At 33.6% G+C, this 25,328-nt stretch overlaps 1 protein-coding gene across 7 annotated transcripts in view; it reads left to right on the forward strand.

The window, feature by feature from the left end:
* The window catches only part of Pde9 (phosphodiesterase 9), a 194,881-nt gene that overhangs the window by 140,648 nt on the left and 28,905 nt on the right, over positions 1-25,328 (forward strand). For 5 of the 7 annotated variants that reach the window (XM_087412539.1, XM_087412540.1, XM_087412538.1 and 2 more), the window contains 2 exons: positions 9,125-9,382; positions 10,717-10,950. In XM_087412539.1, the coding sequence (XP_087268665.1) occupies positions 10,818-10,950 (133 nt within the window). In that variant the 5' untranslated portion in view covers positions 9,125-9,382; positions 10,717-10,817. Of the gene's footprint in view, positions 1-2,176; positions 2,322-9,124; positions 9,704-10,716; positions 10,951-25,328 lie in introns of those variants that run through there. The other 2 variants (XM_087412536.1, XR_015547140.1) reach the window with 2 other exon arrangements.

Genomic DNA, 25,328 nt, shown 5'->3' on the forward strand with positions numbered 1-25,328 from the left:
GTATGCGGACAATAAATATTTCAAGTTATCAAGATAGATAACGAGTCGTATATATGCGTTGAAATTTATTTTCCGGATACATTAAAAAGAGATTTCGGTCATTTGCTTAACTTTGACCACGCTCGTCTTGTTGTGCCGACGGTGACAGCTTCTCCACGCCGGAGGAAGAGCCCTTTTGTCGGCTCGCGTAGGCGTAGAGGTCGTCTTGGCAGCTTCCTCCGTTCCAGAGTCAACGGAAGTGGCCCGGCCACTGTCGGGAGGATGTCACAATTAATGCTGACCGGGGCTCGTTAGTACGTTTCCTTTTTCCCTGACTCATATCGCCGATGGCGACTACCGAGGAACCGGGACTTCTAGAGATGCGTACGTCAACGAAAAAAATACTTCCTGGTCACACGTTCTAGTTCATTTAGATCTTTATAGGCTTCTATTGTTGTACGCATTAAGCATATTGTCCTACTGGTGATAAGGAATTTTCTTTCATATTAGCTTCAATACCTACGTTGGATAAAATCAGAAATTTTGAATTCTTCGTCGGCTATTCACGTTTGTATCTATTAATTTGTCACTTATACCTGTCTGATTCTAATTCGTATTTTTCTTCGAATAGACGATATCACGCGGTGACGTGTGTAGGCGTAAGTGGCTCGATTCTCGGCGTTATTTAACGTCGTCGCGTCCCTGCAACCGGCGCCATAAATCACAACGAGATAAAACCTCGCGTATGGAACCTCTTGCGTTGAGCTCGCACCGGAAACGTGGGTTAAGTCGACACTTCCCATAATATCGGCCTCGTCTCTACGTTATGTTAATGTGATATCATGTCTACTGCGTGAGGAAAGACGATCGGGAGATAAGTAATTTTCGACGGGCGTGAATAATAGTCGGATATCATCATTAATGATTCGATTTGAGTAGTACAGTAAAACCGAGTCACAATGTGTTATTTATTTACGGTCGTTGTCTGCAGCATATTTGTAGGATGTCCATTTATATCTCGCAATATTTTTAGATTAAACCATTCTATACACGTACGCGTTGAATATCATAAAACTTTGTATCTTTTATTTCTGACCTGGTTTCGGCCTCATTTTTTATCTTTTGTCAGAATAAATTTTGGGATTGGCTCATCCGTGACGTGTGTATATTTATAAATATCAGAGATGAAAGTTAATTAATACACCGCAAACATTTCGTTCGGCTCAACTTTGACGTGTATTTTGGCAAGGCAAATTTTCAGCATTATAATCGGCGATGACGTTATCAGAAAGCACGCGCTGGAGTTTGTATTATGTGAATAGCATCGGTTAATTTCCTGATGCATACAAATTTATTGTAAGCGCATCGGTATGAAGCGTAATGTGCTTGCAATCAGCTTATAAACGAAACGATATGGCCGGGCCATGTTTGTGCTTATCGTATTTGTTGGCCGTGTATCGTATTTGTTTATTATTCGTGCTATACGGTTCTTAAACAACATCGACAACGTCGGGAAAAGGTAAGACGAGTGAATCGGCTCTCGCAACTCCGTTGAAATAGAACAAACGAAACTGCTACCTCGCTTCACCGCTAATTAGATCTCGAAAACTGGGTCGTGCTGTTGTAGTCTATGTTGAAGAACGAGGAAACGAGGTATGATTTTCCGCCGCGAAATTTTTCAGCGAATTTTCGCTCTATTCTTATACTAATGCAGCGAATGAAGCTTTCAACTATGTTTGGACTTCTGAAAGTAATGCATACACACACACACACACATACATATATATGTACATATATATGTAAATAACATATATTACTTTCAGAAGTAATATATCCAAACATCCATGTATTAACATAATTTGTAATTCACGAAATATGATACTTACAGAACATATATATGCAAATATTATACATATGTCAAATCGAATATTATGTTCTGTGAATATTATATTTTGTGAATTATAAAGTAAGGTTTTGAAAATACAATGTGGAATCGACATCTCTCGTATTTACGCTAACAGTTTTCGGTTTTTTGTATAAAAATGGATCGGACTTTTTACTTTCTCTCTTTCTTTGTCTCACACATTCTGTTTTTATCTGAAACAAATATTTCTACGTGCGATAAAATATTGTTAAAAATATATATCAAACAAGATTTTAATTATGTTTCATAATAAATAGAATTCGATGATTTTAGCAGGCACGTGCGACACGTGTTCGTAGGCTGTGGCATTTGTAATGGAACGCATTTGTGCCATGGAAATTTCTCCAAGGGATGAGGCTCACTAATTCCGCAGCATGTTTATTACAAGAGAATATTATTCAATTTATAGTTATCAATGGTATTGATTGATTTTATTAATTAGCATCCATTTCTATTTGTTGTTTTTCAATGTATTTAAGCTTTTCGATACTTGTTTCATTAAACGTGGTAACTAAAATGTGACGATTAAAATTATCAGATTAAATCTTTCACCAAACACAAGGTTTAATTTTATTAAAACAACTATTCAATGTGTATACGTATTTAGAAATTCCGAAGTTTATTTTATTTACAATATAATTATCAGATTAAATATCTTATTGAATACAAGCTTTAAATTTATTAAATTAACTATCCGATACATACACGTATTTACAGATTTCGAAGTTTATTTTAATTGCAATGTAATTTAATTGACAACTTCATAAGTCTCGTTTGTATTATTAAATAACATTTCAGTTAAGTGTCTCTTTAAAGTTTTACTAGAGGAAATCGGGAAGGGATTAGTTTCGGTCCCTGAAGCAATTAGGGTTAAAATAGTTAACTATCACGTCGCGATCCAACCTGATACGATGACAAATGATAGTTTAGATAAAGTAGATAATGTAATTTAGAAAATGCTCCAGTATTGCTCCACTATTTTATTAATTTAGTATTCACATTTTCAGTATTCACATTTATTGTACCAATTTCTTCATGCAACATAACTAAAGATATCAAAGATAATTAATAACCGATTATAAATTATAAATTACAAAGTGAAATTAATTGAAAATATATGCAAACCTTTATGGTCCTGCGTATCGGAAACCATATATATTCTCTGTGGAAATAGAATTTTTATTTTTGATTTTTTATTCGTTTTGTTTTGTGATAAACGATACAATAAACTCCATTCGCATTGCGAGTTCTGCGGATATGTATCATTAGTGTTTATTGCGAATGCATGAGCTAACTGCAATTATTTCATGTATTTTAGAATATATTTTTTCGATAGATGAATTAAATTGCACATGATCGAGTTAATTCAATGCAATATTCTCTCTTTTGTAAAAGAGGGGAAAAAATATATTCTCAATAAAGCTTGCCACTATCGTCGACTCGAAAAATATATGTATTTTCCAACGCGTATACACGTTTTTAATCTCGCTTTTCTTTCTACTTTTCTTTCTGCCCCAGCAAAACTCTGGCTATCTTTGTAATACCTGGAAGTCAAGTATTTCTTGTATTTTCCATGTATTTTGCATGAAAAAAGATGTTGTATGTACTTGTCGTCGCGTAAATCTGTACGTATTTGTGTATGTATGTATTGTATGTATTATTTGTTATCGCGTAGTATTTGTATCTCTACATCGCATAGAGAAATTACTGGATCTATCTTTATGCTGCTTGTTACATTTTCATTTAGTTGCCGACATCTTCCAACTTGAAACTGTCGTAGGGATCATTGTTACTCTGAACTTACATCAGATATATACATATATTACATTCTGTGCGTGACTATATACTATTTCTCTTGAGCTTTCTTAAAATATTAAGATTCGCTGAAAGCTCGTATTGCATTTTAGATAATTGTATAGCGCTTAGAGAACAGTAGATTTTCAACAGAAGAAATAATATTCAGGAAATAATATTAATTCTAAATTTTTTGGGAATAATATTCCAGTTTTTCGGATATTAAATTACTTTTTTCATCATTTTTATTAGAATAAAATTTCAATTTGTACAAAAAAAAGTATTAGGTGTTGGAATTAATTCGTAACGTTTTTTAATGAAAGAATGTTATTTATTTCACATGAGCATTAAAAAATACATTAATGAAAGTACTTCCCATCACTTGTAAAACGCTACGAATTAATTCCAACACCTAATATTATACTACTTAATTATTTATTATTCATTTAGTTTTTTATAAGTTGTAAAACATACCGCGCTCTCAGTTCAAAAACACGCTGCATAATGGAATGATTTCAAAATTTTATTAACGCGTTTACTTAATCGAATATTTTTGCTGCAATAAATACAGTGATTATTATCGGTAAATTTGTAACAGTGAAATTCGCGAATAGATGGAAAGTCGATCGTCTTCAACGACATATATCACGTTGATTTCTCGATAAACTCGGTCGCGACATACGCTATCGATTGTAGCTTGCTGCAAATACGGCGCAGGCGTGATAGACTAGCAACAATTCCGCCATGTAAAACATCGAGCATTCTCGAAAATTGGAAAATGGAAAACAGATTAAAAAAGACCATGTTACGCAATCGTGCTACAACCATTCCATGGTCAAAATTAAACTGGACCTGGAAACTGCATTCGGAATCAATTCGGCATCATCAAGGGAAATAATCAATCAGATTTTGAAATGTCACCAATAAACTGTATACACGTATACCAATTTTCACGGATATTTGCGTAAAAATATTTCGTTATTACCGAAATAAAACGCAGTCTGAAATATTTTTTTTTTTATCATCGCTAATTGTTAGAAATTTAATTTCGTTTGACGTCTCTTCCCCCGGTATTTATTTTGAAGGACGCAATATGAATATCCATAATGCAATCCTTTACCATCGAGAGGATACTTGCGTACGTGCGGGTGAATCGAGTTTTAATCCTGTTGCGTCAGTAAAACCCCTCTTTGCTGGGATTAATAATCACCGTGGTTGCATGCCTCAAAGCCGATTGATCGTATAACGCTACGCAGCTCCGACTAATGTCACCTGATAATCTATTTGTAGCCTATTTCGCCTTTCTGCGGCACATTACTCCAGTGGTTAAAAAACGTAATCAAAAAGGAGGTAAGAAGGTGAATATACATCTGTTGATATTTAAGTAAATATACTTAATTAAGAATTATCTGCAGCCAATCATGATCTTTGGACGCTACTCTGATAATTTATTAGAAAGTCGATTGTCTTAGGAAAAGAAAATGCTTCAAATTTTTCTTTGTTACAATAATTATTCAAAGTCTTATTTTGGGTTTGAAGTGAGAAATAAAAATAATTTGAGATTGTATTTTTTTATATATTGTACAAGAATGTAAGTTATTTCTAGAATTACCGCGGTATTTATTTCTACATACATTCGTACAGTGAAAAATCTCTGAAAAATCATTTAACTAAACATACAAAATAGGAAGTCGCAGATGTTTTTTCAAATTCTGTTACTCTGTTACTTTTTCGTACTACAACATCCAGATCCGTCCTAAAAAAAAAAAAAAAAATCTGCAACGTGAATCAAGAGACAGCTACATATCGGTTGTATTCAAGCTAACAAAACAAACGAGGAGTTGACGTTTCAATTCATGTATGTACGTATTTCCAAAGGGAAAACAAAATATGAGAAAAATAAGGATAATATATAAATTTAATAAAAATAATCCAATAGCGATTAAAGCATCTGCGGCAGAAACGTGACAATATAGCAATTCACTGCGCGCCGTTGAATAAATAAAAGACATGGCATTTCAATTATTACGCTTCATAATTTCGAGTAGGACAAACGAATAGGCCGCAGAGTGTTCGAGCGAACTTTTCGAATGCAAATCTGCGAACCATTCACTGCTTGACAATCCTTCGTTAAGAAAATCTCAGGACGCGGAGGATACGCGAACGTTGATTCATATAATACTCGTAAAATTCTTCTGTCTTTCTTTTTCCTCTTTCTCCATACGTTTTAAAGCTCTCTCCAAATGCCGTACATTATTGATGAAGAGACGATCACCCTCGCTTCGTTCTCAAGGAGTCGTGAAAAATCTTTACAATCGGTTCAACTTGCATTGCTTCCCACGAGTCTACATCATGGATGTTGATTGGTTTTACAATTTTTCCACGTCCACGATGTTTTCCCTTGTCGACCTCGACCTCGCCGTCAATGCACCGGTGCACCTCATTCGATTATGTTCCCCGCGCGTCTTCCAGCGTTATCACGTATGAAACTGACTAGTGCAATCCAATTATATCGTCATGACGGCCGCCGGCGTCAGGACAGATCCCACTCTGGACAGATTTTATTCAGCTTTGATACGTTACGAACGTCGCCGTCGCGCGTCGCGTTGTCGAGCTTTTATTCGAGCTGGTTTCAACCGGCTGTAAAAGATTACTGTATAAAGAAAGCGATATCATATGGTAGAAATTGAGATAGGAATGTTTATTTGTGCAGTTACACTCACTGTATTTTAATTTTAATATAAAAAAATTAGTTTTTTAATTTGATCCCTTTCCAGCATGTGCACTATTAAATTATGAAAAATATTCTATGTATAATAGATTTATTAAATATATATGTATGCAAATTGATAGAATCGTAAGTATACATATATGTATCATTGATAGGTCGATGTATAAAAAACAAAAATCCGTGTACGTATACAAAAGATCACACAGTTAGCATTCAAGAAAAGCGAATTAAAATATTTGTGAAATGGCTCATTCAGCTCATCGTACTCCTCATGTGATTATTTGTTGTATTCTTATTCTTATACTATTAATCTTTATGCATTTAAAAATCATGACATACAGAAAACTAAATAAAGACGTAATAGCGAGTAAGTCAATCACAGTAGAGACCGTAAGATAATAACTTTATTACCATGTCTTCTTGTTTAAGTTCTTTTTGTATGCCATAATCTTTACAGGTTTAATATATTTTCCTGCGTCTTTTTATTTATTCATTATATTCGAGTCGTTTAATTAAATAATACTTTTAATCGGCTTAATAAGCGATTTATTATTGCAAATTATTGTCGCAGTGAATAATAGGCAGAAATTGGTGACATCGTTATTAGCCTGTTTTTTGCGCTCTTTCGAAGGGAAAAAGCACTCGATACTGATCCAATTAGACTCTACGATCTTCTCCGCTGACTCCTCTCGTCTCAGAGAGTAGAAATTTGCTGAAAGCTGGAATCTAAAGTCACGTGGATATTGCGTCATAGTTAGCCACTTTGCTGAGGAATGATTACTCCCTTTCGAACATCCTACGCCTTTTTACCTCGTGCATACCCTAGAGAGTGTGTAAAAGAAGGTTGCAAACTTAACTTCACTAATAATTCTCTTTTAATATATAGTTCTGGGGTGTAAAGATTAATTATCTTCTTTAAAAATTACTTCTCATACTTTTATCTCTATAAAATTAAATGAATTTTGATTTATTTTGATCATAAATTTATTATCTGTTTGAAGTTGCAATTTATAAAATATTCAATATATCATGTAAACACTGTAAATAATAAAATGTTAATTTTAACTTAAAAACGAGTGGACTTTCTGAAATATGCAAAAATGTTAAAATTAACAAAACTATATAACGTTTGTAACTAAACAATATAAAAGTGACACTAGAGTATATGAGCAATAGCTAGATTACAGTTGCTAAAACATAATATTTCAAATAACATAAAATAAAATAAAAATATACGTTTCGATTAGAACATTCGGTCATTATCAATGTTAATATCATAAATATAAGATTATATCCTAAACTAGGTAGAATTTTTACACTTTTTATTGTATGTTTAATAATTTTCTAATTATAATTAAATTAGATTTGATTGAAATCAGTATTACATATTCGATATTTTTGTCAAAAAATGTGATCTGAAATTATTAAGAATCACATTCTTAGAAATTTTGATACAAATCTTTCGACTCGCATACTTAGTGGAAAAATCGATATTTACTTCTGATGATATCAATGTAAATTTTAATATCTTGTAGCAATAACGTGATAAGAATGATGCTCAGGGCAAATTTACGAAAATGTCATCATAAATTTACAATGCCGCTCATACATCTTCTCTTCCGAGGCGTCGCCTGACGTAGTTTGAAGTGGTAAGTGCCGAGGGTGGCACCAGCTATATTGCGGCTTCTAATTTCCACCGGCGACCTTGGGCAAAGAAATCGTAAATTTCCCACGCCCACGAGTTTTACCTGGGCGTGGCAGGCACGACAAGAAGAAAGACAGAGATAACAACAGATAGAGACGGCCGAAGGGATGGGAATCTTTTCCCGAGAATTGAAAGCTTTTTCGTTTTCGCGATATTCCAACGGATCATTTGTCCACGAAATGTTTCTTGGTCCCAAAAAAATTTTACGTGTTTTTGTAGCTTTTTCATTCTCATTATTACAAAGTCATAAAAATGTTTCCTTTAATCCTAAATAGAAATGTATCGTCGAAAAAGTTCCTCTCAGCAAAGAAAAAGCATATTTCTTTAACCAGAAGAGTAAATTCGGTTTCCTGATTTTCTCAAATTTTTCTTTACGATACAGAGTACGAATCGGCAAGTGAAGAATGTAATAATTATAAAAATTATTCATCAAATCAGTAATAAAATATGACGCTTTTAATTTTTACTTTTAATTTTTACTAGACGAAAAACAATTAGAGCACGTTGTTTAGCGCATTTAAATTATCATGTAGCTTTTAGATCTCGAATTTTGCTGTTAATTCTCATGATAAATTTCAATTGCATTTCAATTTTACAATGTATTTCCGACAAAGTAGTGATTATAGCACAGCCTGTATTTTGCGTACTGTTGTTGGGGAAAGTCCACGACCGTACCCTGTAATCAAAGCACTTTCGCTTCGCCAAGGCAAAAGCAGTAAACACATTTCGTATTTTGGCGCAGGTGCACATCCTACTTTGGTACATTGAAAAAAATTTACTAAATTTTAATACATATTTCTTTTTATAGTACTAAGTAAACGTTTACTTACGCACTAAATAGATATTTACTCAATAAAAAAAGATAGGTAAATTAAATTAATGGTTCTTGTACTAAATAAATATATATTTAGTAAATATTTACTTAGAACTATTCAAATATTATATTTTTATTACCAAAGTCAAACGCATTTAATTAATTCCTTTGTCACAGGATGGACCATGAGGAAACGTGGTGCCGGCTGGTTGTAGACGAACGGTCGGCCACGCTTGCACCCCATCGTCGATCGTCGTCGTTGACGAGTTCCCGGTACGTCCAATTCCGAAACAAGCGGCAGGTGTCGCATATAACAGCAGACACGAGTTCGATAGGTGCGATAATCGGGGGTGGCTCGGTCGTTGCCGCCGCCGGGCCGGCGATGCGACGATGAGCTCGCCGAGGGTGTTGCTACCCCTCCACACCCGACCAAAGGTGAGACAATCTTGAAACTTTTAATTGTACATTACTGACCTTACATGCGTCTATTTCTTCTTTTCTTTTTTATTAATTGGAAAGATTTTGATTTGGTATTTAATTTTTAATTTTATCTTTTTGTGATTTAAACACGATATTTTTTTAAATATTGGATGAGTGTAAAAATTCGTTTTACCTAATTTATTATTTAAAATTCAAACAGCTGTTATTTTTGTTAAAAATGAAATCTAAATCTTACTCTATTTGATGAGAGAATTTAAGAATCTGTTTTTTTAAATTTGATGATTTTGATGGAGTTATGAGCAATCAAAGTCAAAATATTTCTTTTATTTAATTCGTAACAACTCAGTAATGAAAAATCGTAGAGACATTTTTAAAAACGATTTTATAGGGAAAACTTTAAAAAGCTTTCAGCTTTTAAAAAAGAAATTAAAAAATTTTTGTAAATTTTTCTTGGACATGTGACAGGTCCACAAAAGGAAAAAAATGAAGAAAAAATTTTCTGTTTTGTTTAATTCATAATTTTCTATAATATATGTAAAAATTACAAAACACATAAATTCAAAAAATATATTAGGTGTTGGAATTAATTCGTAGCGTTTTACAAGTGATGGGAAGTACTTTCATTAATGTATTTTTTAATGCTCATGTGAAATAAATAACATTCTTTCATTAAAAAACGCTACGAATTAATTCCAACACCTAATAGTAACTATTTGAAAGTAAAGATTTCAAGCTTTAAAACCCTTTTTTTAAATTTAAATTTTGTTTATTTTTTATAAAATTCTCTCTGTTCTTAAATATTTTCTATTTCTTAAGTTGATACTTTTCCTAATTGAAAAATGTCACATTTTTTAAAAGTTAAATTATATTTAACTAAGTCATAGTCTAGTTTGATAAACATTTTTAATATTGATATTTTAAATAATTAAAAGAGATATATTTTTGTGAAAATAAAATTATCCTTGAATAAATCATTACTTTTTATTTCATTTGGCATACAGAGAGGCTTATCTTGTGTAACATAAAACATCACGTTTATTATACATCGAACTTTAATTCGAGCAATCTTGGGATATTATTGACACGGCAATACATGGTATATATCTTATTGATTCATTTATTTTTTCGATTTTTACGTAATAAGGGGAAAGTAACGAAACGTATAATCACGAGTGAGAAAATATTGGTGCGCGAAGTAATATTACTTCTTCTTCGAACGTCTAGCGAGCGTTACATTGCGAAACTCGACAAACGGAATGCCGAAGAACGTTGTTATTGCGAATGATGACGGTTTCGTGCCTAAGTCTCTCACCTTTGTGTCTCGACAGCCCCGCGTAATAGCAAGGCCGGGTAGTCTCGAAAACTGCATCAACCAGGCCGAGCGACGAGGAGCGGCAGGCGGTTCAAGGCCGAAACTATCCGCGTGGCCATGGACCACGAGACGAGGAACGGAACCGGCAGCAACGACAACGAGGAGTACACCAATATTTACTTCATCGTCGGCGACCGCAGGGAGACGGCCACTTACAAGGCAAACCAGGTCACGGACATGGAACTCAAGGGTGAGTGGGAAAGTTTTATTACCTCGCTGGTGAAAAGTTTCATCGACTTTTCTGTCGTCCTCGAATAAATTTTTTTATTTATTTAACGCAGCGTTCGCGAAATATTCGTGCGTGGTGAGAAAGTACACATATGTGTCGTGCGCGGTGGGAAAGTTCAACTAGTTTTCATAAAATCGTCATCTATACCGACGAAAATAAAAGAGAATTCTAGATTAATTGCAAGTTATATTAATATTTTCATAAAATCAAAACGTTTAAAATGCCCATTTTTATAAAGACATTTTTATTAGAAAATTAAATATGGAAATACTTTCACATGTTTATTAATATATACATTTAAAATTATACAGGAGTTTTAGGAAAGGTTGTTAGCAAATGGAGTAACTTTTTAATATGAATATAGTAATAATTTATATCAGGAACGGTAGCGATAAAAATTTGTAATTACATCACGATAACAATTTTGCTATGAAAAAATATTATAAGCCAACAATATTCGCTGTGTTGCGTAAAAATATTATAAACTTGTTAATATAAGTTCTTAAGTTTTGGATATTAATGGCTAATTAAAACAGTTAGAAGATAACGGTTTTTTTTAAAGACTCAAGATTTATTATTCTTACTATCCATATTAGATATCCATATTAAATACTATCCGTAATCAACGCTTAAGAATTTTTATCGTCATTAAAGTTCCATAAGTCTAGATATGAATACGATAAGAACGCGTTACTTATTCAAGAGTATTCAATTTATCAGCAATCCAACTGAATTGCAAGAGAAAGAAGCATTAACGCGAAAGTTAGCCGTCCATTAATCTTTCGACAAGAAAAATATTTTATCCTGGCCATGAATATCTCACATCAAGGCAAATATCCTATTCCGTCCTATACGTTGTGAACTTTTCACTCGAGCTTCATGACTATACGAAAGTATCCCTTCACGGGTAAAAGTGTGAGAAGTTTCTTCCCGTCAACGGTGTATCGGAAGGTAAGCGAATATTTGATGTTCGTCAAATAAAAAGATTTAATCAATTATCGATTGTGACGCGACATGACGCGACAGCCACACGCGAGCCAGCCAATCCTGCGGACGAGATGTTCGCTTTACGCTTTTGCCCGTCGCCCGATATGAAAGCTTTCTCTTCGAAGCATTACCAAAATTATGTTTGCACACACTTCACCTTCGTACCGTGACCTATCGACCGAACCACCGCGTCGCGTCGCGCCGTGTTCGTTTCTCTCTGCTATGCTCGGTCAAGTGGCCGACCAAACCGACGTCCTTTACGACCTCCCGTCTGTAGAGGGTAGAATGACATGAGCACGCACTTGTGCCGCAACTTGTCCCAACTCTTTCAACCCTCTCACAGTTAGGATAATTTTCTCGATTTTGAAGCAAGCGACCGACGATCTCGAGAGCGTACAGAGCAGCCAGATTGAATTTTTTATTCTCCTCGACCGTTAATACTTAGCTCATATTTGACCTAATTTTAACTTCTTTCCCCATCTCGTTTTCTTTTCTCTTTCCTATTTTTACGGTTGACATAGTTTTTCTCTTTCCGCCACTTTATAGCATATCGTATTTTATTATATCATGGACTTTATGCGCTGGCTGCAATGCGCATTATACTTTATAATATATTATACATTGCACTTTTATTATTATACTTTTCGTTGTTATTGCGGTGCGCATCAAAATTTTATTTATATAGCAGCACAATGAATTTCTCATTTAGCTTTCGGGTAATTTGAAGCATTGTTTAATTAACCATTGCGTGATTCGTGTTACCTTATTTCATTATTTATCTATGACATTATAACACTCAACAGATGTAAAAATGTACTCGAAACAAAAAAATTCTTCTAAATAATTTTTATAGAATCTTAATGAAATTTCAGTTACTTTGCAATTTGAATTTATTTTTAACAATAAAGTTTTTGCACTTATACAAAATGCAATTTAATAATCTAATTAAGTCGTGTAAATTTAGATTAATCGATGATGCGTTAATTAGTTATTGTTCCAGTTAGAAATCAATGCGTTTTATTGTAATAAAATATTTCAATTTTCGAACTCGGTCAGTAATTATCCCCTCGTGTCTATAAGTGCTATTATTATCGAATAATTATTATATAGTAAAATAGTATGATTACGGTCAATGATATGGTATGCGTATTTAACGGTGTGTTACTTACGTGAGACTACATTAGTTAATTAAAATCTAATGCAATTACAACAGGTATACAACCTTGTACGCCTGTTAAGGGAAACGGCTTTGTCAGCAATGATGTTACCAGGAACGTTACACGACAGTACAAAGTCATACCACAACATAGACAAGTCTCGTAAACGGGGCCTTATCGCATAGGGTGATCTCTGATCTGTTACGTTGTCCTAAAGCCGAGAGCTTTCCGATCCCTTTAACTTTCCTGTTTAACGCTTGAGAGGATTGCACGTCAGACTAACCCATGATTTTTCCCTGAAAGTTTCTGCTCGTCAGTCAAGATTGATGATGTATATAAAAATAGCAAACATATCAAATTTGCATTGCTAAAAATAGTAAATTTTTTCTCGTTCTATCACGGATAAAATAGATTGGGTGGTTCAGCAAAGCAGTTAGTTTATTGCACGAATTTAACATTTATAACTAAAAAAAATGTAAGTAATTATCAGTATGTAAGTAATTATCAGTAACTAATTCAGCTAATTCTTCTATAATGAAAATTGCTAACAAATTTTCTTCATTACGTTTTTCATCATATTTTTTTCTATGATTCATTACACGAATATTAAAAACATTAAAAACCGCCGTACTAAAAAGAAAGGTGTGTTATTTCGATCAATAGATTGAGATTCAAGAAAGTATAATACAATTGTATACATCTGTTCACATGAATACATCTATCCATTTATTTTATTAAATTTTAATGTGACATGTCTGGAAAGTTAAGCTCGTTTGTATCAATTTCAATATTGATTTTAAGAATGTAACATCACGGTTAATTACCTTTACAACCTTGTGTTCTCAAGATTATTACATGCCATCATTGTTACGATCGTTGTTATGACGGTCGTATCCTTTCCCTCACAGGACACTACAGGCTCTTACGTTTTTCCACCCTGATAAACTAGTCGTCCTCGTACCCTCGTCGCTTCCACTTAACTAAAAAGCCTTTTAACGAGGCCGACTCCGCGAAAAATGTGCCGTGAGGATGCCACGCAACCGATCGATATCTCGTCACGAGGGCTCAGGATCGAAGCTCTGCTTTTCGCCGGGAATGAGAATTTCTCGACGCCTTACGAAGTACAGAAAATACACGCGTCTCTCCTGATACGGGAACGAGGCTTTTCCGATAATTATTCATCGAGCTATGCCGGCAAACGTAGACGATACCACAAGGAAAAAAAGATAATGTTATAACGGTGAGAAAAAGACGGATGTTATAATGGTATTTGTATAAAAATGAAGAAAAGTTTTCGTTTTGAAACTTTTTGTTTTTCGGTACGTGAAAAAGGTTTGTGTAAAACAGGCTTTTTATAGTAGTTTTTTGTAATTTCGCGTGGGGCTGTTAAAGTAAAACTGGCCAAGCTGGAAAATCATTGAATGCCCGACTGTGGGTGCAGCTCTAAATGTCTCGCTGATGTTTTAGGTGGCGGCCAGCCACATTGCCCGACACGTGAACGACCGCTTTCAACCGTTTTATTGATCATAAGCGGAATTGCACGTCCCTCGGGCCTATTTTTGTACTCTCTGGGGAGAAAGAACGTAAACGATTGCAGAGAGAAAAAATAATATGCTGCAAGCGACAGATTGGAGAAGTTCAAATAATTGGAGAGAAAATTTTCTCAGTGTTGCTTTTACTAGAAAATTTTTACCTCGGACTATTAATTAATTTTATTTAAACAGTTGTGTTATATGTAGTTTAATATTAATTTCTATACAACAATATGAGTTAAATTAAAATTTAATCAACTTTATTTTTCTACATTTTACATACATCTATACCTTTTTTTTTTACTTACATAATCTAAACTTTTGTTTTCCATTACTTTCTTAAAAAAATAAAATTTTTTTTGCTCTTTTTCTGTATTCTCTTAATTATTCTGTATACAGCAAAGCAAAAAAATTCATACAAGACATGTCATCCAATGCATAAAAGATGATCTCTATCTTTTATCGTGAACTTAACAAAGATAATAAATGTGCACGCGTTTTTATCGTTGTGACTCTGATTACAAAGCCAATAGTGTCGTTTTTTGTACTCGTCTTTTTTTTTCTTTTATCGTGTCTCTAATAATTATACAACGTTACTTCGAGAAATCGCGTTTTTCTTGGAGACAGTCATCTTATTGGTCCTCGGAATCTTGCAACGTGTTCGTCTTCTCGTTATGTTATAATCAATTTGTCTTACGTCATTTCTTTTGATGTTTTTGCTATCACTGTAAACTTATCGGGCCGTTTTGCTACGTCATGAGCAAGCTTTTGTTATCATGATATCTCATTATCCGAGACGAGAAATTAATATCTGATGCCGTCATTATACGCTCTCGTTACAACGAGATTGTTGTTGTAATGTGAAGTCGACATTCCGACGCGTCTCTCTGTGACGTAAATATAATGCGAACAACCTCAAAATTATATTGTTATGTGTGTGTGTGTGTGTGTGTGGGGGGGGGGGGGGGAGGAGGTAATAATTCTCGTTGCCTTTTCGTAGACAATAATTCAATTGACTTTCATTTTTTTCTCATAATATAAATGTGTTTCGAGAAAATTTCGTTTAATGCGAGAAACGTAACAACACAACTTTTTATTCTATATTTGAAAAAATTCCAATTATGCTTTCATTTAAAGAAATTGCTCGAAACTAATTCCTCTCCAATTTTCGAGTCTCTCCTTAGTCTCTTGTGAAGGTTTCAAGCGAAGCTTGAACGTGTAACGAGGTGCATTTACGCATTTACCTAATGCAATACACGGCCTCTACACATATAGACATAAATATCGATCGATAGGCTGAGGCTCTAACACGCTTGTGACCTCACCTGCCATCTAATCAAGCCATGTCTCGAACATCCCTTACATCCTCTACCTGCCAAGTTGCGCAAAAGACATCTCCGATATTGACAATTTCTCTTTTATTTTTAAATAATATGTGTACAGTATTAGAAATTGCAATTATAACAGTGCTAATATTGTGCCGTAGATCGCTTTGAATAGATAGAGAGAACTTGAATAGATAGAGAGATAGAAATATCATTTAATTAATCTAATTATTTAAATAAAAATTAATTAAGAAACATAAAAAAAATATAAGAATAAAATGAAAATTGTTGTAGTAGAGTTAATCTGCATGAAAAAAAAATATATAAAAATAAGCTTTTGAGAGAGACGAGATATACAGTTCAATTATATGAATATTTCTTTGTGTCTTTACAACTCTATTCTGCAAATAACGGTGCCTAACTCAAGGATCGTTATTTTCGCTCTTCAAATCTTGAATATAAAAATAAGATTCTTATTGAGTGCTGTCTGTTTTTATTGATTTAACAATCTTGTTTGAAACGGGAAGTTTATGGTATAGCACTACGAAGTAGCTACGTTGTGACACGATTTATTCTGCCCTAAATAAACTTTAAATCGATTTGTTTCTATCACTGTCGAAATCTTGAAAAAAATCTTCCTGTTGAGAAATATTCTTCTTTCGGAAACGAGCTTTACAAGAAAAAACGTTTTCCTTTTTTTTTTTGCCAACATATTTGTTTGTTAGACTCGTGTGTTATCTCATTGATTCATGATGCATAAATAAAATTATACAAATTAATTATAATGAGAAAGATGAAATGAAGAATTGTGGTTATTATAAAAAATTATCAAATTTGAATGAAGAAAATAGAGCTAATTGACAGAAATCAAAGTCGAATGAAAAATTATTTTTATTTTACATTTATTTTTATTTTATAGCATGTTACAATTTATATTCGCGTTTAAATATGGGATAAATTTTGAATACCATTCATGCGTTTACTGATAAATTGTTCTTTATTTTATTTACAAATAAAATTTCCTTCCTCCTTCGTTATTCGTAAATATGTCAATTCGTTTTGAAACACATCAACGTCGTTTCGTCGCATTTTATTTATGAGAAACGCCTGAGAATTTTCCGTTGTCGTCGAGATCCGACGCCGGAACAAGGTTCCGGACGAAATCCCGGAAATCGAGTGCCGCGGAATTATCAGCGGCGGAACCGCTTCCGGGATTCACTTCCGGAATGCACGAGATGGAACACGGATTCGCCGCGCGGCATGACACCCATTTACAGGAATCACCTCCGCAATCAGGCGTGTCGGAAACTCAATTTTTTGCTGTTGAAAGTTACATTTATTACGCAAACGGTTAGAAACAATATTACATCGCTGCATTGCAAAATTTATTCATTTACCGCTTTATTTACTCGCTACAACATTATTAGCAAAGATTCGAATATTATCGCGGTGTATTTAATTTATATTGATGCAACTTTTGGAATTACATCGATAATACAAGCTTTATATTTGCATAATTATTAATAATAATTTGAGTGATACACTATAGATATAATTAAAATCGTATTAACAATTTCTATCGATTATAAATTAAATATGTATGATTTTATCTAAAAAATTATAAACGATTTCTACATTTCTAATTATTTTTAATAGTTTAATGTTTCCTTCGTCTTCTTATATATATATATATATATATATTATATATATATATATATATATATATATATATATATAAATGTGTAACATGTATATACATATGTTATATATTTTTATAGTCATTGTAAAGATTGAATGCAAGAGATTTTTGAAGAGTACATAAGCTTAAAGAAGATATCTTTTAAAGTGAATTTTTGTGAAAGCTAAGTTTTGTACGAAAATATTTTACTTTATATCCCTTATTGTATAAGGAGAATCACACTTTCCTTTTCGTTGTATTATAAATATTTTAATATTTTAATAATTATATTTTTTTGACTGATATTGGACATCGATAAAGTAGTTTTCTCGAGGAATTTTAATGGATTTCTAGACAAAATACGTCGTTTTGGACGAAATTTTTCACAAGTTTCTGATTTCATTGGACGTGTAGCGATGGATCTCTACGACGTCGCTAACGACACGACGCCGTCTCGAACGAACGCCTTCCGACGGCGATAGCGCGTCCTACACCTCGCCCCAATGATATTGGCCTCAACAAAATAATGAATAAATTGAGCGTGGGTCACAATAAAAATATAATCGTCCGCCGTACGTTCATGATTCACGATTCATTATCCTATTATTGTCAATGGACAGCTAGAAGATAGCTGCCCCCACTGATCTCGCCGTCACCCTTCCTTCACGTACGTATATGCGCGGTTATATATACTTCATTTCGCTTTGCATCGTGCGAATGTGGTAGCATTTCGTTGCGTGTAAACTGATAATAAAACCCAACGACTGGACCATTCTGTTCCGTAACGAGTTTCATGCATTCGTGCCTTGCTAGTCGGGTTTCATAAATTCGGACGCGGTGATGAACAAAGAAAAGATTTTAATTACATTTTACAAAAGAAAATTCATTAATTTAACGAAGATAATTAAAACAACAACAAAGATCTTGTTACGCGAGATGTAACGCGGCTCGCGATATTCATCGGGATTCCCATAGTACGCACCTTGCCAGTGATAGGAATTTTATAAAACATTTACAAAGTTTTTGACGTATGTAAATAAAAGAAATAATTGTGGGGCTTTCATTCGAAATTGCTGCTTTATTTCGACATACGGACGGAACTCGATTACACTAGCTTTGACAAACGGATATTTAATTTAGCTGTTAATCAAACCGCGCTCTTTCTGACAGAGGAACATACAGATATATTTAAATATGATTTTCAACGAACAAATTTTCGTCAGAATTTTTGTAGCGCTTTTCAATGCAAATAACGATAATATATTACTGAAGTATTTATTTATATAACGTATATATTTAATAATTAAATTAATTAAATTACATGAATTAAATTATAATTTTGTAGCGCATTGCTGGATTTCTTATACATTATGAAAAAATTTTTACGAAAGTTGATTGCGTAAAAACGAAATACATTTATTAATCTAGTTAAATCAAACTTGAAATAAATGATCGAAAGTTTAATTTACATTGTCAAATAGCACGTCTTCTCTCAGGTGAGCGACATGGAATTACATAAATGCGAATTTTATTTTAGTTTGGAGCTAGCATTAATAATAAATTATGGAACTTGTGAAGAACTCTTCCATGAGAAGAGCGTATAAACTATTTCGCGTATTTTTCATCATGTTGAAATATTCTGCACGGCGATATTTATCATTAAAACAAATTTTATTTTCGCACAAAGAAAGTTCCATACTTTATTTTACCTCTTGTAATTTATGTCACTTCTATAACTCTACAAATCTTGATTCCGGATTTTTTTTTACTCCGAGGGCATCCTCAATCTCCTTTTCAGAAGCACTCTTCGGTTCAAAGCCTATTGACACTGTATATGTACGATCAGGTCTAATTGCGACACGGTACGTGATTCGGAGACGGCCAATCATCGTCGCCCTAAATTACGGAGGGTGTTTAAAGTGCTCGATATCGCGCCGCGCCGTCGGCCACACCGACCGCTCCTTAAGGTTGATCAGTCGAGCGTTTGCTTGACAAACGATCGCGCATGCCGCGTTCGATGAAAGTTTTGCTCGCGAATTTCTTATAACTCGCCAACCAACCCCCAACGATCTCTCTCTCGCGCGACCTTTACACTGCGCTCGGTGAGTCTAATTTAAGACTCATCCGTTCAACCTTTCGACGCTCGAGGTGCTTCGCGGTTTGCTAAGTGGCTTGAATTTCTCTAACTCTCTAATGGAGGAGGGCGATACACACTGTAGAGAGACACGCTATAGACAATAGTTCCAGAAATATCCATTATATGTCGTTAGGAAACATCGATATTTGTCGTCCTTATGCATGAGCATACCGAAAGGATTAACCTTTATCGTAAGAAACGTGCACTCATCAGACTGTTTATAAAGTTTAAACAAAAATTACTTTTTTAAGGCTTAAAGAAATCCTAATATAGTTGTCTCTTTTATTGACTAAACTTTTTTATCGACAATAATTTTTACGTCGCAATTTCTTTTTTCTTTTTACTGATTTGAAAAATACTTTTCCAGAATTAATGTCGATTAACTTTAGTTTTCTCGACTTAATTTACTTTTTATTCTATTCTAATTCTTAGAATTGTAAAATTTTTTCTTAGAATTTACCGTAAAAATATAATTTTCGTGGGACAATATTATATTTCGAAGAATTTTTATGTAAACATCTCTCATTTGTTAATAAAACTATAATAAAGTATAAAATAAGTTTGATTATTGAAATTAATTTTACTGAAGTGCATGGTAAAAATCTTTAAAATATTGTATTGTACCACAACCATCATATTTTCAGGGATAAATTTTAAAAGAAAATTCTCTCTGTGTAAAAAAAGATAAAAAGTAAGTTAATCCAAAATATTACAGTTAAATCTACATCTAGAAATGGATATTAGACCTAATCGATACGAGAATATGTGCATGCGATGTTGATTACAGTAATATGTCAATTACAGTAATGTGTCAATGACACATAGACCGTACGTGTGTAAGTTTTACTTGTGTAAGTTTACGAATCGATAAACAGAGATGACTTTAGGATCCCCTTAATTTCCAAGTTCACGCGATATTGTTATTTAAGCCTTTGATTTTATAAAAATAATACGCGTCTGTGCGTGCGTATGCAATATATTTTTACGTATGATGTGCCCTTTTCGAATAAAAAAATAAAAACTCTGCAATGTTTGTATTAGAAAAATAGCCCGTCAACGCCTACCTGCCTATATTTTTAAATGCGAAACTCCAGGATTATTATCCGTGATATTTACAGATCGCGAGAATTCTGCAGTTCTCCCAGTTTTATAACGCCGGCAAAAACGCGCGGACAAGTCGATGATAAGTTCTTACGACCAGTGAACGCAAAACTTTTTATTTTATTTATTCGCGTAATCCACGTACATTTATAGGTCCTCATTGTGGTGGATATTTCACGGGAGTAAGAGACTTATTTGGGATCTCGGCTTAACCTCCGAGGTGAAGTTCCTCAATGCATTCTGGAATTATGATGAAGAGGATCCTGACTTTTTGTTTTTTCCTGATGATTCGCGCGATGCATCATTACTTGAGAATTGTTGCAAAAAAGCAAATATGCTGATAATTATTACTTTATAATACCTCGTGAGAAATTAATTAATATTTTTTTTTTAGCAAGGAACGAGATGTACTGTTGTGTCAGTAATTATTTGCATTATTTTAAGCCGAATAGTTTGATATTTATATACATACAGAATAGTTTGATATTATATATAAAAAGCCGTGCATAATAACAATGTTGTTTTTATTTCTTTTTCTTTTTTTTTTGTTTTTTTTTTTAAGATATACCTTATTCGGAGCTGCAACTGGAATTTAGCATTCTGTAAATGAAAAGTTTTATCATGTCTGCATGGATTCAACAAGCCCGATAACGAAAGGTTCTGATTTTTGCATATCAAATGGACATATTTCTATGTCTCTTCAAAGCAAGGATATCTTTTTATTTGTATGAACTGTGTATTGGTTTTCCTCCAATAAAAGAATCGCGGTATTTACGAGAAAAATATGGTGCGGTAACCCGATTAAAGTGGTGCAAGCAATAGTGACCAATAAACACAATTGTACATAGAGATCGATATTTTGATTCATCATGTATCTCTCCTGGAAGAGAGAATTAAAAAAAAAAAGGGAAATATTCAGTTTCACGTTGCATGCTCGATTTCAGACGACTTTTTTTCCACCGCAGAAATATATTTTGCCTTACTTTTTTCTTTTCACCCTCTTCATTTTGTCAGAAATTTGTTGACCGAACATTTATTCACTTGCTTCTTTTCCGTACAACTCTCGACATCATGATTATATATAAGAAAATCCACGACGTCATAATATATTTTCTGAAGGGAAAAGGGAAGAAAAGTGAAACTTCAACTTTTTCATTGAATATTTTTTTCTCGATCAATGTCTTCCATTAAGTTTAAATGAAGTTGAGTAATGATCAGATGTTTCACTTTCGAGTTATCAATTTCACGATCAATAGCCTGATGTTATTCAATTTGATGAAAAACGTGATTTTTCAGCTTTACATTGGACTTTTAACGAATTTGAATATTCAAAGAGTGAAAAGTTACAACACGATTTTGAATTTAAGATTTAAACAACGAACTCACATGAGATTGAGTAATTAATACGTATTCGAAAGTTTTAATATTATTACACATCCTTTAAAATTATGCGACATAATAATTTTCAAATTACGAAAGGAATTATTATATTTAATTAAAATTTATACACGTTGATATTAATTATGTACCGAGAGAGGGAAAAAGAAAAATGAAGGAAAAAGAAAAATGAGGGGAAAGCTCCATAAATCTTCGGATCGTGTACGTATTGTGTACGCGATTAATCAAGGATTTCGAATGTTCTATGTCAGGAATCTCGCGTATTCGAACTTATTTGAGTAATACAAGCACTCAAATATCTTCAAGCCAATTTCCACGCTTTTCCATGCGCGTGGGAGATATTCCATCCCGCTCCAGATTCCAAGTACATTATCATGTAAATCGTAAGCACGGTCGGTGATCAAACTCGAGAGAAGAAGGAGTTGGACCCCGACTGAGTTGTCCATAACGCCAATGAGACGCGGACGAAAATTCGATGGTTTGGTCGTAAAGGTTTAAGTACTCTGAAAAAAAGTGAACTCGTGTGCATGCGATTGTTGTAATCGCACTTGCTTGTACGAGGTGCTCGAGCGTTTTTACGGCGGAACGGATCGTCAATTGACGCGAGTATTATGGACCGGAACGTAATTGAGCGAACGACATTAGTGAATCGATTGTGCAATTGCATTGGCAAAGTTTAATCAAGTTTTTTTTTGTTATATCGGTATAAAGTAAAAAGCTACTAAAAATAAAAAATTTAATTGCTTTTTACATGTAATTTTATATGTCAAGCCAAAAAATGAAACCCAGCCATTGTTCTTTTCCCTCTTTCTCTTTTGCGATTCTTTTTTTTTTTTTATTAAATAATATGCGGGGTTGATACACAATATTTGCTTTTACTGTATTGCATTGTACTGTAACATTTCCGCTGTTTATAATAGTTAAATTCGATAGACGCTGAACAAATGTTTACAAACATGTGTACCACGCAAATATCGTCATTTTAATTATTACCTATTATGTATTATGTGAAATCATAAAATTTGTATTATTATTTTATCATATTGCTACGTATTTTAATGACTCGTCATCAAAGCAAAAATATTATGCAGCAATTCTATCCCTATCGAAATATAAGATATTCCTACCAAATATAGAAATATAGAAATATTGCATTTCAGAAATAGTTCCACTTGCGCGTGAAGTGAATTGTATGACAATGTTTATAAATTTCGAAAAAAGCTTTTCTAAAGAGTGGAAAATCGTTATATAAAAATATCCAAAGCTAATAAAAGATCTGCTTTATTTTATTTATTTTATTCGATTATATTGCGCGACGATTTGCGCGTGCACGAGCAGAAAGCTCAATACATTGCACTGCGAGAGATCTGACACGGTGCTGTATGGATGCTGTATCGACGCATTGAAAAGGGAAAAATCATGCGGCGTGTGTCAATGGAATCTTTTTAATTTATTTGTTTTTAAATCTTTTTAATTAAAGCACCCTTACAAATTCCATTGACATACGCCATACGTTAAAAAAAACGTCAAATTCTGGGTGGGTGAGATTCGCAATAAATTTTGCGCCTCTCACGTATTGTGTTGTAAATGCTACTCGCTGCCACTGTTGCCACCTCGGCAAACGATTCTAGGTTCAATTAGCGTTTCGAATTCGTGCGTGGGCGTGGTGGACACGCGTTGCATTTATGCTATGCGTTCTGACATTCCTCGTATTGTTAGCTATAATTCCGATAAATCAAACGTGGCTCGACTGACGTAGTTTGCGATTATCAACAATTTCATGGTATTTTCCATACTCGCCAGTATCAATTCACATAGATCTCTAAGAAAATACAACATAGATCTCTAAGAAAATATGTCCTAAAGGCATCCAGAAGATGTTCTAAAGGGAACGTCCTACACTGAAAAAGAGTTTGATAATATTGTCACTAATATTGAGTGAGAAGCCGTAAATATTTAAGTGAATTTCAATTAAATATTCAATTACATAATATAAAATAATTTTATTTTTCTATATATAAATAATAGTTATTACTAAATGTAATTGGTTACATTATTATGTTTTGTACTTGCTAAATAATTAAAAAAGTAAAATTATTTATATTATGTTTATCAAACATTGGATTGAAATTATTTCACTTGACATTTGGTAACTATTATCACATTCTTTTTTTAGTGATCCTAAGAACACATTCCCAGGAGGTCTCTTTCATAAAGTATGCAGCTCGAATGAAGATATTACGTTAAAATGTCATGATATATTCCTGCGCTTGCTAATATCACTACGTTACAATGGGAAGTCTAAACAATTATCATTATTGTTACCTTCTACTAATTCTATTCTACTTTTATTTACAACGTACATCGCAAATAACGAGAGAGTTTCAGCAGTGGATGAACATGGACTTTTTGAATCCTTTGCAAATTTACTGTTGAATAAAATATAATTAACCTATATTTTGCAGGCGCTGAATACATCTCGCCTATTTCAATTCGCGAAGCGTGATGAGTTTGATTGCACTTTGTGCCACTAAAAACAAAAACCGAAGTTTGATGACGATGATAGCTTTCGCCGTGAACGCGAATCTCTTTTCCCAGTTCTGGCGGTTAAAATTCTGGCGAAAATAACCGCGTTTCCTCGTAAAGGTCTCACATAAAACGAAACGAATGCGTGACAACGTTCCACTAGATGTTTCATTTCAACCTCGATTCAGATAAATCGTGAAACACTATGATTTCTCATGTTTCATTGCTCGAATCCCATTCCTTGGTCGAGATAAGCGCAACGAGGAAAATGCGTTTTTAAAATATTTTCTATTTTAAGGCGTGCACGTCAGTCAGGAGGCAAACTGAAAACTGCGAGACTCTTTATAAATGATCGCACCAGGCTTCGCTGCGGTTCCATTTTTCACACGAGAACAGGACTAGACGTATATTTTACATTGAGATCGCGAAAAACACGTCTCTCTCTCTCTCTCTCTTTTTCTCTCCCTCTCTACGTTAGAATGTTTAAGATGCGCTATT

Source organism: Acromyrmex echinatior, chromosome 13, assembly GCF_024713525.1.
Source record: "Acromyrmex echinatior isolate Ae372 chromosome 13, ASM2471352v2, whole genome shotgun sequence".
Classification (NCBI taxonomy): domain Eukaryota; kingdom Metazoa; phylum Arthropoda; class Insecta; order Hymenoptera; family Formicidae; genus Acromyrmex; species Acromyrmex echinatior.